Source organism: Crocodylus porosus, unplaced genomic scaffold (assembly GCF_001723895.1).
Source record: "Crocodylus porosus isolate Cpor-Errol unplaced genomic scaffold, CroPor_comp1, whole genome shotgun sequence".
NCBI lineage: Eukaryota > Metazoa > Chordata > Crocodylia > Crocodylidae > Crocodylus > Crocodylus porosus.
This window is the reverse complement of record NW_017728907.1, coordinates 46,904,384-46,919,717: the sequence shown is the minus strand read 5'-3', so window position 1 is coordinate 46,919,717 and position 15,334 is coordinate 46,904,384. Positions and strand designations below refer to the sequence as shown.

The 15,334-nt window shown below is 62.9% G+C and overlaps 1 protein-coding gene across 1 annotated transcript; it reads left to right on the top strand.

Moving 5' to 3' along the window:
- The first annotated feature begins 2,035 nt into the window (after nt 1–2,035).
- Nucleotides 2,036–12,006, top strand: CCDC17 (coiled-coil domain containing 17). Its single transcript, XM_019530620.1, has 14 exons — nt 2,036–2,044; nt 2,484–2,546; nt 3,823–3,952; nt 4,206–4,518; nt 5,148–5,411; nt 5,975–6,108; nt 6,376–6,501; nt 6,746–6,845; nt 7,266–7,653; nt 9,303–9,388; nt 10,015–10,230; nt 11,036–11,258; nt 11,337–11,447; nt 11,645–12,006. Exons 1-14 carry the CDS (start codon nt 2,036–2,038, stop codon nt 11,798–11,800), a joined length of 2,319 nt encoding a protein of 772 aa, XP_019386165.1. The 3' UTR covers nt 11,801–12,006.
- The last annotated feature ends 3,328 nt before the right edge of the window (nt 12,007–15,334 follow it).

The following is a 15,334-nucleotide window of genomic DNA, read 5'->3' as shown; positions in this document are numbered from 1 at the left end:
GGCCCCACACCAGAGCCCCACGAGTGCTCGTACAGCCGTGCCAGGGTCCCGCAATGACCGGAGCCGATTCCCTCAGCACTCGGGGGGGAGATCGTCCGGACCCGCTGATTTAAGCACGTCCAGTCCCGCCAGACGCTCCCGCACTAGGTCGTCACTGACCCTGGGCCTGGGTGCACCCCCCTGGGGCCTGTTCAGGAAAATGGAGGCAAAGAAGTCGTTAAATATGTTAGCTTTGTCATCTGGCGCGACGACCAGATTCCCCAGCGTGTCCTGCGGGGGCCCCACGTTACCTGGTACCTTCTTTTTGCCCCCTGTGTATTTAAAAAAGAACTTCTTGTTGTCTTTGATCCAGGTCGCTCGTCCCAGTCCCATCTCCGCCCCCGCCTCCCTGACCCCCCCACATCCCCGAGCAACCGCAGCGTAGTCCTCCCTGGGGGTGGCCCCCCCCGCCATCGGGTGTGCGCCTCCCTTTTAGCTAGGAGACCTTCCCGGATGCTTTGGTGAGCCAGTCCTGGATGAAGGGTCTCTCCCCTGAGCACACTGCTACTCGTGCCCTAGCCCAAAAGGACACGTGTCCATCGCCGGGACACAGATGCACTCGCTGGGTGGGAGCAGCTTGCTTTTCACTCTGGTTATGCCCTGGGCTCGAGGCCTGGCGAGTGCTCGGGTTGTGCTGCAGGTAGGGAGGAGTGCAGCACAGGCCCCTCGGAAATGCAGACCCAGGAGACTGGAGGAGCTGTTGGTAAACTGTGCCTATGTCTCCCCCGGGGGTGAAATCCTGGCCCGCTCTCCGGTAGCTTCCCAAGTGCCCAGGTACCACGTGGTGCGGTGTGAGGCGCAGAAGCACCCCGCCGTGGCAGGCACGGCGGTGCTAGCCCCGTGGACCTGTGCAGGGGCATGCGCGGTCTTGGCATGAGAGCTGCTGGCACCTGAGAAGCTGCTGGGAACACTTGCCCTTTTGTGCTAGGGGCTTTGAGCTTCATACACCCACATGCCTTGCCCCATCTGCGGGAGTGTGTCCTCTGTCTGGCTCTAACCTCTGCTCTACCCCTTTGCTTTCGTGATGGCTTCTGAGACAGCAGCCGCCGTTGAGAGACCTGAGGGCAAGGGGAGTGCAGCAGGAGCAGCACAAGGATGCGTTGAGCGAGCGTGAGAGGATCCTTCTCGGGGGCCGTGGCCCTCCAGGGAGCATCTCAGACAGCCAGGCCCTGCAGAAGCTGGCTGAGGAGGTACGGGCCAAGAGCAGGCATTGTGCTGGGAGAGCCATGGGCATGCAGAGTGGGATGGGATTGCTCCCGGCATCTGAGCATCCCCCCGAGGGGCAAATTCACCAGGAGAGTAGCCCTTTGGCCCCTCCAGGCTGTGCCTGGTGATGTTCCCACGCATGCAGGACACGAGCCACATGGCTGGGGGCTGTTTGGGAAGGGCTGGCTGAGCCGTTGCATTGCCCTCCACCCATGCTATCATCTCAGATGCTCACCCCTGCCTGTCGTGAATCTGGCCGTGGGGCTTGTAGGTGCTGTTCACCCACTGCAGATACGCTGCTGAATCCCATGCGCCGTGGTGCCACGGGTTGGGGCTAAGGGGTGGGTGCATAAAAGCATCCAGCGCTGTGGTCTAGCTGTCAGCCACTTTGCACTGGGAATAACCCAGGGGTGAGTTGCAAACATAACAATGGGCCCAGGATATTTCTTGGGGTAGGAAAAGACACTCTCTAGGCAGCTTATACAGTGATTCAGCCATCTGTCACATCCTTTTAATGAGCCTCCCGAGCCAGCAGGTACTTTTGAATCCCTCCCAGTTGCCAATAGGGTTTGCTGCCCCCAGCCCCTGTCTGCTCGGGCTCCCCTGATGGGACAGATCGCTGAGAGTGACCTCATCTGAGCATTTAAATTGGGCTGATACTGAAGGGAGGAGCTGGCTGCTGGGGCATGACCACTTCTTTCTGCCCTCCATCTCTCGAGTCCTGTGTTCAGTTCTGGGCCCCCGCTGCAGAAGGGTTGTGGACACATTGGAAAGACTGTAGTGGAGGGTAATGAAAATGGTCAGGGGCTGGGGGAGATGACCGGTGAGGAGAGGCCGAGGGAACTGGGCCGATTTAGTTTGGAGAAGAGAAGACCGAGGGGATAGAACAGCAGCCTTCGCCTCCCTGCCGGGGGGCTGCAAAGAGGACGGAGCTGGACTGTTCTCAGTGGGGCGGATGGCAGGACAAGGAGCAATGGGCTCATGCTGCAGCAAGGGAAGTTGAGGTTGGATATTAGGAGAAACCTTCTCATTAGGAGGGTAGTAAAGCACTGGGACATGTTGCCCAGAGGTGGGGGGATCTCCATCCTTGGGGGTGTTTAAGACCCAGGTGGACAAAGCCCTGGCTGGGATGATGTGGTTGGGGCTGGTCCTGCTTGGAGCAGGGGTTGGACTGGATGTGACCTCCTGAGCTCCCTTCAACCCTCGTTGTCTGTGGCTCCAATTTTCTCTCTTCTCAGTTCCACAAACTGCGGGTGTCTCTGGAGGACGCCGTCCCGACGCGCCGATTCTTACAACCAGAGGTAACCTCTGCGTGCCTCGGGGGTTGAGAGGGAACCGGCAGAGGGGCTGCATTTGGGAGGGGGTAGAAAGGACGGGGCAGCTGGGTGTGGAAAGGATGACTGGGTCCAGCCCCGGGCCCACCTACAGCAACCTGCAGTCTGTTCATGTGCACTCAGCGCGGGAGCAGGTCAAGTGCCAGAAGACAGTGCTCACAACACGTGGCCTGGCTCCTGGGGCCAGTAATCCCAGGTCTGCTGCTACGTGAAGGACTGCCGGGTTGGTGTGCGTGGGTGACCAGCCCCTCTGAGGTGTGGATTAGCTGCGGCCCTGCTGCAGTGGGGGTCAATGCTCACCCTTTGGCTTTGTGCTGCACAGCCTGTAACATGGGTGCTGGGAGCCCACTAACCCACATCCCGTCACGGTGACCCTGCAAATCCAACTTCTATGAAACATTGCGGAGGTCCCTGGGCTAGCTGTGCTTAGCTTGGCCCCCGGGGCCAGGGAGCTGGCTACAGCCTTGGAGCAAGCTGGCACAGGCTTTTATTTACTCTGAGCATCTGAGAAGATGCAGAGGTCCTGGGTGCAATCCTCACCGGTGACTGGAAGTGGAGGAGGGGGTTTACCTCTGCAGTGCTGTCGGCCCCAAAGAGGTAAAAAATTACAAGGCATGTCCCCCAAAACAGGAGACAAAAGAAAAAACGGAAAACGTAAGTGCCGCGCTCTCTGTATTTGTTGTCTGGGGCAGAGGCCTGCAGCCTTCCAGGTTTCCTTGAGGCTGGGACATCCCCCCCGCTGGTGAGACTTGCAGTGGGGCCACAAGCATTGGCCATGCTGCCTGGGGCCCCCCCAACACAGTGTTCACCACCCGCCACCCCAACCTAAGGGATGAGCCCTGCGCTGTCCCCTGAAGCAGCGCAGCCGTCTCATCGAGTCACAGAGCAGCAGGGCTGGAAAGAGCTGCAGGGGACATACCTTGTCCAGCCCCATCTGAACAAATCCCTGTCTCACCTGGTACTGAAACTACACCATCAGCCCCGTTGCACGGCCATGGGGCAGAGCTCAGAGAGCTGGGGGCCTGGACCCCAGCCCCCGGAGTTGAATTACAGGCTTGTCACCATCTCACTGCATGGGTGTCAGGTGGACAGGACTTTTCTCCCCGCAGCTTCCTGGCTGAGCCCGTGGGGTGCACAGGATCCCGCAGCCTTGCTGCTCTGCCGTCCTCGACGCTGGGGCTGACGCAGGCTGGCTTGCAGTGTGTCGTGCCCCCGCTCCTTTGAGCTTTGCTTTGTGCTCCAGGAAGAGACCAGCCCTTGGATTCCCCTGCACGCGGCGTACAGGCAGCGGCTGGCAGACTTGGCAGCCTCCCACGAATACTACGTGGCGGACATCCAGGCCAGGACCCAGCGCCTGGAAGAGCAGAGAGAAGGTAGGACCCGTGGACACGCACCGGTTGCTCTCACCCCTGCACCCACGCCCCATGCTCGGGGAGGCAGCTGGGCACAGGGCATCCGTCGCACGCGCCCCCTCCCCGCACACATCGCGCCGAGCGGGGTGCAGCGAGCCAGGCAGGAGCCCCCACCAGCCCCTGGAGGGCCGCGCTCGCCTGCCAGGCTCTAGCCGTGAAAGCCTTCTCCCTGCTGCTGGGGTGGGTCGGAGGAAGGGGGTCTAGATCCAGGCAGGTGGCAGGGCAGAGGAGACTCGGAGCAGCGGGGTTTTACTGCGGTGCAGCTGGGGACAGGAAGACCGGGCTGAATCTGTGACGTGGCGCAGCAGCGATGGAGGGGAGACGGGGCCGCGGGAACCTGAGGCAGCGCGGCTGTTCCCACCTCCCGCAGAAATCCAGAGGCGCCTGTCGGACCTGGCTGCCCAGGACTCCTCCACCGCTCACGTGGAGCAGCTGTTGCTGGAGCTGAGAGCCCAGGAGGAGAAGAACCAGCTGGCAATGGATGCGCTGAGGGGTCAGATTGGACTCCTGCAAGCTGCGGGCGCGAGGTGAGGGTCCGGGCGAGCAACCCCCACCCTCTGGGGCCTGGCGTGGGAGCACGGGGCACGGCTGTGGGACAGGGCACCCCAGGGCACCCCCTGCCCTGCAGCTTCTCAGTGCCTTGGTGTGGCAGGCGGTGATGCTGAGAAGTTTCTTGCTCCTACCGTGTGGGCAGGGCCTTTGCTGGCAGCAGGACAGTGCAGCAAGGTGAAGCTGGGGGTGGGCTTGGCTGGCGCTGCAGTCAAGCCCCCTCGTGTCCCCGGCCCTGGGAGATGCTGGCCAGGCCCTGCCAGCCCACAGTGCTCCAGGGAGCAAACCGTGCCGGACGCTGGCCCAGGAGGCAGGCGCACCGACCGCCTGGCCCAGCCTCCAGATCCCAGCACGGCTGTGGAGGGGACGCACCATGCTTCCGCCCCTGGGCCTTCCTGGGAGCACGCAGCAGCCTGAATCCCCTGGGAAGTGCTGACCTGAGCCCAGCCACGAGACCGGGGCGACGACACGAGGTCAGGGCTTGGCCCTGCAGCGGGGCTTGAAGCCCGCCAGTGGCTGCTGCGGTCCATGGGAGCCGCGGGGGAGATGCTTACCCCCGCAGCAGGGAAGGTGCCAGGGGACGTTTCAAAATGCACGTATGTCCCAGGCCAGGGAAAGGGGGCGAGCTCTGGGACGCAGCCAGGGCCAAGTCCACGGGGCTGCCAGGAGCTCCGCTCCCCGAGCAGCTACTGCCAGGGCCGACACCCAGGTCGTGCTCACGCTCCTCTGCTCCTCGGTTCGTTTCCAGAGGCCCGCAGGAGCCAGGCGGCCGCCGAACCGCGGCCGGCGCTGCAGAGAAGAGAAGGGAGCAGGTCTCCCTCGGCCTCCTCGCGCTGCCCCCAGCCACGGGGTCGCTCTCCGCTGAGATAAGGTGGGCAGCGGGGCCGGTGCCAGCGCCTCCCACGAGGCAGCGAGGGCTGCTGCGGTGGTTGGTGCGGCACCTCGGTATGGGAGCCCTTGGGGGAGGCTTTCCTGCAGAGGGTCTCAAGAAGATGGATGTGGGGAGGGCCAGCCAGGGCCCGTCGAGCGCGCACCGAGCTGGGGCTGCCCTAGGAGAGCACGGGGCGGGGGGGAGCCAGGGCAGCGGGCCCAGAGCAGCTGCTGGTTAACTCAGGCCAGCCCAGCTGGGCAGGGGGCTTGGGGTGCTCTGTGTGTGGGTGTGCACGTGTATGCCTTCTCCTGGCGGGCTGCTGGTCTGTCTGGGCGTCCCTGCCCACGCGCTGCAGGTGCTCTCCTTCAGCTCTCCTACCTGCCATCCATCCCTCTGCCTGCCTGGGGATAGAAAGGGCTTGAGGCAGCTCAGCTGTCCAGTTCCTAAGTGCATTTAAGGCCCTCGGCTGGGGCTGGGGCTGGGGCCCGCCTGGCTGGGTGCGGAGCTGCTTCTCTCCCCCTAGCTGAGAGAGGCTCGCTCTGACGCCTGCCTCCTTCCCCCAGAGCCCTGCACTTGGCCTATCTCCAGGGCGGAGGGAGTGACGTGGCCGTCCTGGCTCAGCTGTACGATCTGCAGCGGGAAGCGATGGTGCTGGAGGCAGCCGCGGGGAAGCCGGAGTGCGGAGAGAAGAAGAAAAGTGAGTCTGGAGCAGGGGAGGGGGCTTCTCCCCAAGTCCCCCGGGTCTGGGATTAGCGCAGCGTTAACACAGGCCTGCACCAGAGCATCTGCAAAACACAGAGGTTTCCCAGTCCTCCCCCACATCCATGTGCCTGCCCTGGAGCTCACTGAAACCCAGGGTTCAGATGCTGGCAGGGGCAGGTATTTTTCCTGCTGCTGCCTGCTCCTGCCCCAGGTGCAGCCCCGTGCACACAGCTGCAAGCATCTCCTCTTGCTGTGGCTGCAGAGCCCCGCGCCGACGACACCCGGCCCCTGGCCGCGGAGCTGCTGGCCGTGGAGCTGCAGAACCAGCGGCTGGAGGACGAGCTCTTCAGGCTGAAGATCCAGAGGGATAAGAGGAGAGCGGATGACGGTAGGCGGGGCCAACCAGCACCAACGTGGTGGGCAAAGCGGAGCGGGTGCCCAGGCGAGCAGGGTGACCTGCTACCTGCCTGCAGCGCCGCAGCGGCTGTAGGCCGGTGGGGGACGACGTTGCCGTCACCAAATTGCAGCAGTGGCTGCTGCTTCCCCCCGCCCCGTCTGTCAGCCGGAGCACGTGGCAGGCTCAGGGTTGAGCTCAGCTCTGGAGCCCCCCAGGGTGGTGTGGGTGCCCCCAGAGCTGCCAGCCGTCGGCAGTGCCCTCCCCAGCCCCTGCCCAGATGCAGCCCGAGACGGCACTTCGTTCCGCCTCCTGCCGCCTGGCTGGCTGCAGGCGAGGTGCGGACACGTCCATAACCACCTGCGAAATAAAGTGAGCGGTCCCTCGCCGGCTCCGGATGGGCGCGCGCGTCTCAGGCACCGACCGCGGTGTCACGCGGGAAATGCGTCAGTGCCAGTAATGTGCCCAGAGACCACGGGGAAACTCGTAGAGGAACAAAACCTCCCGCTGCTGCGTCTGCTCCCTGAGTCTCGCCATCCCTCCTCCCTGATGGCCCCCGATAAGGGTGTCACCAGATGTGATCCCTGCCAAACCCGCCTGTCTTTTGGTGCAGGGACCGGCTTTGCTCCTGCAGCCCCTGGCGCGGTGAGGGTTGTGCTCCTCAACTGCAGTAATACTTAATACGATTGCACAGACCCCGGGTCGGCAGGAGCCCACGTGCCCTGCACATTTTCCACTGGCCAGTCTTGCCAAACCAGAGCAACGGGTGGTGGAGATGAGGCCCAAGACCTGGGACTAGACCCCAGGCGGAGGGAGACCCACGCAGCCCATGCACTCCTGGCAGCTGCATGCCACATCCCGCCGGTCCAGCCATGCATCTGCGTGGTAATGAGTCTCCCGCACCCTTTCACGAGCTCCTGTCCCCCAGGCGTGCTGGGCAGGGAGCTGGCAGGGCTGCAACGGGCACACGTGAGGGAGATGGCACAGCTGCAGGCCGAGATTGGGATGCTGAGGCACGACGCGGAAAGGATGCAGCCGCGACGGGGCGGCAGGCGGTCGCCGCCTCTGCGCCCTCCACCAGTGGCCCCCCCCCTACCACCGCCCCCCCCGCTGCCTCTGCCAAGGCTGCGCGAACCCCCCTTCCTGGTGAGTAGCTTCCCAAGTAAAATCCATGTGTGAAACGTTGCAATGAAACATTCCTACCCGTTTTTGGGTTGTTTTTTGGGGGCATTTGGGGTGTTTTTGCACTCAAGTCATCCGCTTCATGCAAGAAATGCTCCCACTGACCAGAATGGACATGTTTTGGTTGGGCAGAAGAAGTGAGAAAGTTTTGTCCAAAATAGGCTGCCCGGGTCTAGACTCGAGTGTCTGGATGCGGGGCTCGGCGGCAGCTCTCTGCGTTCGTCTGAAGTCAGGCAGAAGAAGGGCAGGGTGGCACCTCGGAGACCAACCAGATCAGAGAGGCAGGAGCTTTCAAGTCAGCTGCTGGTTTGGGGGCTGAAATAACCCTCAGTCTGATCCCAGAGGAAGGAAGTCTGCTGGAAGCAGCCTCATAGTTGCTGCTGCTCCAGCCAAGCAAGTCCCGAGGCATTTGGGTGGATCGGGGCCCCGGGGATCCGGCCTGCGCCTGTGCGAGTTTGCTCCTGCGCTGCCTTGACTAGCAGTCACGGCCATGACAGTCCAGGGCAGGCTGCTTGGACGCCAAGGTCCAGAGGTGGGAATCCGAGGTCGTGCTCAGGGCACCGGGCGAAGGGCTGGCAGCAGACCGCCAGGTCTCTGTCCGAACTAGACCCCAACCAGAGGCCTGCCCGCGCCCAGCAGCCGGTCCCGCTCCACCCCAGGCCACGTCTCGTCTGTCCACCGCAGCCCTGCAACCAAGTCTTCCCTGCCAGCGCGCTGGGCCTGGCGATGCAACCTCCGGGGGCTATCCATGCCCACCGGATCACAGAAAAACGGGGCTGAGAAGGACCTGGTCCAGCCCCTGCACCAGGCAGGATCAGCCTTGCATGGACCGGCCCAGCCAGGCGTTAGAGGGAGGCGTCTGGACAGGGAGAGCTTGTGGCCATGGGGTGAAAAAGTCCTTTCTCCATCACGACCTTGAACTGGTCAGCTCCTGGAGGGCAGGGAGGAAGAGCAGCCGCAGCTTCATTGCCCCCGGGCATTTTTCTGACGCTGTTCGCAATTTGGGAAAGCCCTCATCGGCGTGTTGGGCAGGAGAGGAGGCCATCATGACTTTTTTTAAGGAAAATGTGTTGTGTTCAGCCAAATCAAGTCCAAGTCCGTGAGTCATACCATATGTGGCCCTGCTACTGGCAAGCATCCTCCACCCCCGCACGGGGCTTCAGGTGCTTCCAAATCCTTCAGCGGGCATCCTACGTGCGGGACCAAGCCCAGGGGCTTCAGGTTCGGATGTCCCCAAGTTTCGCTTCCTCCGCCGTACGGCCACGGGAGCAACTAGGGAGGAGTCTCCCGTTTCCATACAGTGGGCGTAAAGCTAAGATCTTCCCACTGGAAATGAAAGTGCGACGTTAACTATACATTACCTCCATGCCAGAAAAGCAGTTAGCCCCAGGGACTGAGAAAACCGTCTTAGTGGCCATGGTATTTCCCCTGCCAGCTAAGTGCATCCCAGCTGCTTCAATGGCTTCTGCGCAGCGCTACAGAAAGCAGCTCCTGCCCGCGGTGCAGAAACCGCTTGCCCCAGACGCGCGTCCCAGAGCGGCGAGCGCTGCGCCCGTCGGGTCCTTGCCCCCAGCGGCCAGCTGTAACCTCTGTGACATCGCCGTGTGTTGCAGGAGTCGCCGGGACCTCAGACCCCAGCGCTCAGCAGGCCCTGGCTGGAAGCGCCGGACGCCCTGGGGCCTGCCCCGTATGACCCTGGGTACGTGCCTTTTCCATGCTTGTGCCCATTCCCCAGGATGACACCCCTCGACCCCCCGACTCTTTGCTTTTCTCCCTGATGTGCTCATCACAGGCACTGTTGGTTGATTGATGCGGTTGGGGGTTGTTCGGCCTTTTCCTTCCCCACAGCCCATCACCTTGCGTCGGGTCCTCTGCTCCGTCTCATAACCAGTCCTCTGCTCCGTTCCCCGCTCCGCTCTGTCCTGCCTCGGGGCGGACGTGAAGCGAGGCCGAGAAGTAAGAGCCACTGGAGAGCAGCTCCTGCTGCTAATTCCCCTCTTTGTCCGGCCTTGGGAGGTCAGGAATCAAACCCCGCCTGCCTGCAAGCGCAGCAGCTACAAGCATCAGGGCCCCAGCGAGCCCCCACTTTAACCCCCCGGGGCTTAATTAGCCACGCTGTGACGAGCCGCCCCCCACAGCCCGGTGTGAGCCCACTTCGTTAGGCCACCTGGGTTTTGTCACCAGCTCCACCGGCAGTCCCATGGCCCCGTCCTTCGCGGCCCCCCACGTCTCCGTCTCCCAAGTGCGGCGCTGAAGCCGGACACTCTCCCGCCAGCGCGCCTGGCCCCGTTCTCACGACGCTGCCTCCTGCCCCTTGCCCTGCAGCGCCGGCTTCGCGATCTTCTACGACTTCCTGATGGGCTTGGACCCCACCGTCGTCCAGGTGCGCCTGGTGACCGGGCTGTACCGTGATGGGCAAGAGATGGGCAGGCCAATGCCTCTCCCCAGCACCGAATGCGACGTGGCTCGGGCCCCGCGGTACCTTGTGGATGGGCAGAGAGGCAACAGGGCGATCCTGGCCACCAAGCAGCCGGTTCCAAGGTGAGCGGCATCTCGCCGGAGGCAGGAGGTGACGTACCCCTTTGCTTCCTGCCCCGCTGCACCCGGTGTCTTTAACAGCGGATAGCAGCGGTTGGCCAGGTCTGGGTTTCTCTGCCGTGCCCATCTGCTTTCCTTGCCCTTTCAAGAGTAAATTGGATGCTTATCTTGCTGGGATCCGATGACCCCAGCTGACTTCCTGCCCTTTGGGCAGGGGGCTGGACTCGATGATCTCCCAAGGTCCCTTCCAGTCCTGATGTCTATGAAATCTATGAAATCTGTGAAGCTATGGACATGTGGTCACGGGTGCGGCAGGCGTCCAAAGCTGGTTGGGCCAGGAATCTCATCCAGTCCTGAGGGGGCATGGACCCCCCCACCCCAGCCCACAACAGCCTGTGTCAGGCAGCCGTGCAGAAGGAGCTGATCCAACTCTGTTTGACATGAGTGATTTCCAGAAAGGCCCATGAGATCAGGCGTCCTGATGATCGTGGGCTGCTACATTTCACCTCCTGTACCCGGAGCGAGACCAGACTCTCTGCTTTGGCCCAGTATGTTGGTCCCGGGTGCTCAGGCCTGAGGGCAGGAGAAGCCAAGGCAGCTCCAAAGCCCCAGTCCCCCGTGCTGGTGGGAACAGGCTCGGCAATCCCGGTGCGGAGGCCGACTTCACGGGATCCGTGGTTGCTGCCGGGGACGTGTTTGCTCTGGGCTCTCAGAGCGGAGAGGAGAAGGGAGGTTGCAGCTCATTTATATGCCTCTGTCGCAGAGATGCACCGGTCATGCCCGGGTGTCCCTTGTCTCTGCCTTTCAGGGTCCGTCCCTCCACCTCCATCGCGCTGGTGGTGGAGCTCCAGGCTGCCGGGGGCTTTGACGCCTTCGGGCTGGAGATCCAGCGCTTGGCTTCCCGCGGGTGGGCCAAGATCACCCTCTTTGACCCGCTGCACCAAGTGATCAGCGGCCGATGGAAGATCCCCGTCCGGGTCCTGCCCGTGAAGCCAGGGCTCACGATGGAGCAGCTGAACGGGGTCCCTCAGGTGAGTGGGGTCAGCAGGTCCGTCTTCGCTCCAGTCCCCCCGCTCCAAAAGCGCTGCCGACCGCGAGCCTTCCCGCAGGCTGGCAAGACGGAGCTCTACCTCCGAGTGGTGAACGCGAGAGACGCCGACGTGCAGTCCCTGGCCGAGGTCGACCCCGGCGATGCCGCCCTGTACCGCTTCCCTCCCCTGGTGAGCAGCGACTTTGCCGTCGTGGCATTGCAGCAGCTTCCTGCTCCGGCTAGATCCCTCGCCGGCACGAAGTCGTCAGGGCTCGGATCAGCCCTGTGCAGAGTAACAAGGACTTGGGAGCGGGACGTGTTGCCCAGCTGCGTTGGCAGCTGGAGACACATTGCTCACGCCTTTACGTTTTCTCCTCATGATTGCAGGTGTCCAGGCGCGTGGCATCCTCCAAGGACAGCTCTCCAGCCCCTTTCCACCCCGCTCCCGCCAGCCTGTCCCTTTCTATCCCCCCTTACACCGGCTTTGTTGACCCACCTCCTATTCTGGAGCAGCCTGTCCGGCACAAACCTGATCAGAGGTGAGAAAGGGGACGAGCCAACACCCCCTCCCTGAGTCAGCAAGGTGATGGGAAAGTGCCAAAAACCAGCATCACAAAGGGACGGTAAAAATGTATATAAACAGCGGTAGTGTGTGTGTGTGTGTGCGTGCGTGTATGGGGGGGGTAAATCTATGTATAGGGAACTTGTGGTAGGAAGGTTATATCGGCACTCCTTTGAGATGGCTGCATTCCTCGGCCATCTCAAAGGGTTGAACAATAACAGGCCGCTGTTAGCAGCATTTACGGAGCGCGTCGACCTCCGAGGCCCGCTGCATTAGGCACCGCACAGACACAGCACTTCCAGCCAACGGGGCTAACTGCCTCTGGACAGAATAAGGATCCCCGCCACAAACACCGAGTAACCCACAGAGCCGAGAGAGAGGCAGGAAGTTGTGGGCCCGCGTGCTCTGCGCGTAGCAGGAAAACTTCGCTTTAGGGATGTTTTGACGTATCGCCGCGGGTCGATTTTTTGGAGCCCTCTCTCTGCGAAGGCCGGCTCCTTTCGTTGCCACCAGCCCCACTGCGCCAGCCGCCGGGAGAGGGGGGAAGTGGAGCGACCGAGTCTCAACTTGCAGTTGTGGTTGCAAAGCCCGACGCTCCAGTCCCTGCTGTGGCCGCCGTCCGGCATGAAGTCCCTTGCTGGAGGGGAGTCCCCCTGCAGCAATATGGGGCCAGTGACCCACAGGGCCCGGGGTACCGGGCAGTCCAGCCGCGGCACTGCCTGGGCCAGAGACAGCGCCCTTGGTTGGGGCTCTGGTTGTGCCTGGGCCTCAGGTTGATTTCTTGGGCCTTTACCTTTCCCGGTGGAGGCAGAGATGTTTCTTTGGCCAGATGATTTCTTTCAAAAAAACCTGGGAGCTGCTAGCAGCTGCTTGCAAGGGGTGGAGTCCTCCAGGGTATTTTGGGCAGACGGGGGGGGGGTCTCGCACATCTGTCCCATGCTCACGAGCTCCACAGCATGGGCTCCTCCAGCCCTCGCATCACCCAGCACGTGCATCGTGTACATCACGGCCCATGCAGAGTAACCCAAAGCATTTCATCTTTCCAGACGGCCATGCCCGCTCCCTGCTCCGTCCAGTGGCCTCGGACCCGAGCCCGTCCCCGCGAGTTCGGGCGCTGAACCCAGCAGCAGCTGCAGGGTCGGGGTCCCGGGGCTGCTAGCTCTGCGAACGGTTCAGATCCCTTGCAGATTTGTGCTCCTGGCCGACTCTGGTCAAGGCAGGACCTGGTGTTTTGGTTTTTTTCCAATCCTCTTTGAACCCGCACAGCCCATTTTCCCACTGACCGAGGCTAAAACCTAGACGCTTCGCCTGAGCAGTGACTGAAGCAGCAGGCCCGCATCCTGTATCTCAGTCACGCTGGGCTCTTGGCACGCCAGGCGTGTCCTGCTGTTTGCACACACGGATGCTTGCACGATGCAGAATTTGCAAATCCAAGCTGTGTGGGGTTAGGCCCCCCGATGTCAAGAAGGAGTTGGGTGTTCAGGCACGGCAGGCCCTGGCTCTTATCCCACGCCCTCTACAAGGCAGATCCGCAGCTGGCGCAGCTCGGCCCGGCTCCTGGCCCTCGTGGGCTCTGGTGAAGCTCTGCAGGGCCCCTGTCATTCAGTTTGGCTAGCGTGTCTGTGTGACGCATGTCTGTGCATGTGCATGCGTGTTCACCTTTTCCCGTGGGCTTCCAGCTATGTTCTCACAGGGACGGGACCGGTGACCAGGGCTCTGGGGAACAGCCTCCTTTCTCACCTCTGTGGGGTCTGGTCCCTGCCTCTGGCTGCCTCCGCTCCTTGCTGCCGCAGCCGCATCTCCACCCTCACGTTCTCCCTGCTTGCAGCAACCCCGTCCCTCGCGGCAGGGTTGCGCGGACGCTGCTGGCCCTGCATCCTCGTGGACTAGCCATTCGTACCTGCCTGCTGCGGGCAAGGGGCCCGAGGGCACCTGCCCTGGTCCTGCTCAGCCCAGCCGTGCAGGGGCGGGGGGCCTTGCCCGGCTCTGCAGGGAGACGCCTGGCTGCTTCTTGCGCCCCACGGGGCTTGAGCCGGGAGGGGCTTCAGATGCAGGGGCAGTGTCACCCGTGCTCTGGGTGCAAGGCTGAGGTGTGGCCCAGAAGACCGAGGCCAGGCCGCACCACCAGCATCCCCCTGGCCCTGTGCTGTGTCTGCTGCGTGCATGGTGCTGGTCCAGGGCCAGAGCCCGGGACAGGCCCGCACCTGCATACGCTTGGATGCCGGGCTGGCCCCCAGGACTGGAAGGGCTGCTGTGTCCAGTCCCCTGCACCTGCAGGACCAGCAGCAGCTTGCTCCTTTCTACCCGCCGCTCTCTTCCTCCTCCTCCTCTCTCCTCCGTGCTCATTGCCTCTTCTTCCCCCACTCTCCTGCCCTGGCGGGAGCCCAGAAGCTCGGGGATGGCCCGGCGCTCCACGCCCTGCAGGTAACAACCGCGAGACTCGTGGGACCCCCGCATCGCGGTGCCCGGGAGCTGAGCCCAGGCCCTGGCCAGCAGTGCCCCCTGCTTCTGCAGGGACAGCAGCGAGCGTGTCCCGGGGGGTGACCTTCTCTGGGAATGAGGAGGCACTGGCTGCCCTTGCCCCGCAGCTGGGCTGCACTGAGCCTGAGCCTGTCCGGCAAAGGCAGCCCCCCGGCTCCAGCCACGGCAGAGGGGACGTGGCTCCACCGGCACCAGTCGCTAACCAGGCCAAACCTTTCCAGGCACATCAGCTTCTCCCCCTGTAGGTCTGCTTTGACCAGGACCCAGGAGTCCAGGGTGCGGCCCCCGCAGGGAGACCCTGGGACAAACCTGGGGTTTATTGTTGACCGAGTGAAGGGTGCTCCCCCAGGGGATGGGGTCCTCCAGCTGACCGCTGCCACCGGGACACGGGGCAGGTGGGCAGAGCTGACGCCAAGGGGGTCGGTAATGGCAGTGACCCGGTGTCTCCTCACCCCGACGTTTCTTCTGGGAGTGACAGGCAAGGGCTGTCCTAGGGGGAGAGCACGGTCCCAGGGACAGGAAGGGGTTAGTGTTTTTGTCCATCTTAGGGGTGCCACGTGCTTCACTACCTGGGGGTGGGGGGCAAAGGGACACCTCTGCCCCCATGGGCACAAGCCAACGGGCAGACTCCTGCCCCAGCCCCGTCTTCTCTCCGGCCAGGTGGGGGGCAGTCCCTCGTTGCTCCTTGACGCAGGCAGGAGCACAGCCTGTGGCTTGACTCCTCGCAACCTCTGCTCTGGTTCTCTGTCCAGGTGATCGACACCAGGAGCTCGGTAATGACCTTCTCCATGATGCCCGTGAGATCCAGCATTAAACAAGGCTACTTCATCTTTGGAGAGCAGGAGGTAGCAGGGCCCTGGAGCGGGGGGGCACTTTCCTTGCAGACCTCGGATGCATTGTGTGGCAGGGGGAGGTCTGTAAATGGGTTGGAGGGCTTTGCCTTGCCTCTCTGGTTGCAGAGGCAGGGTCAGTAATGCAGGTGTGAATCCGCCCCCCACAAGCTGGGGCACACCCGGGGCTGGCCCGGGGTCAGA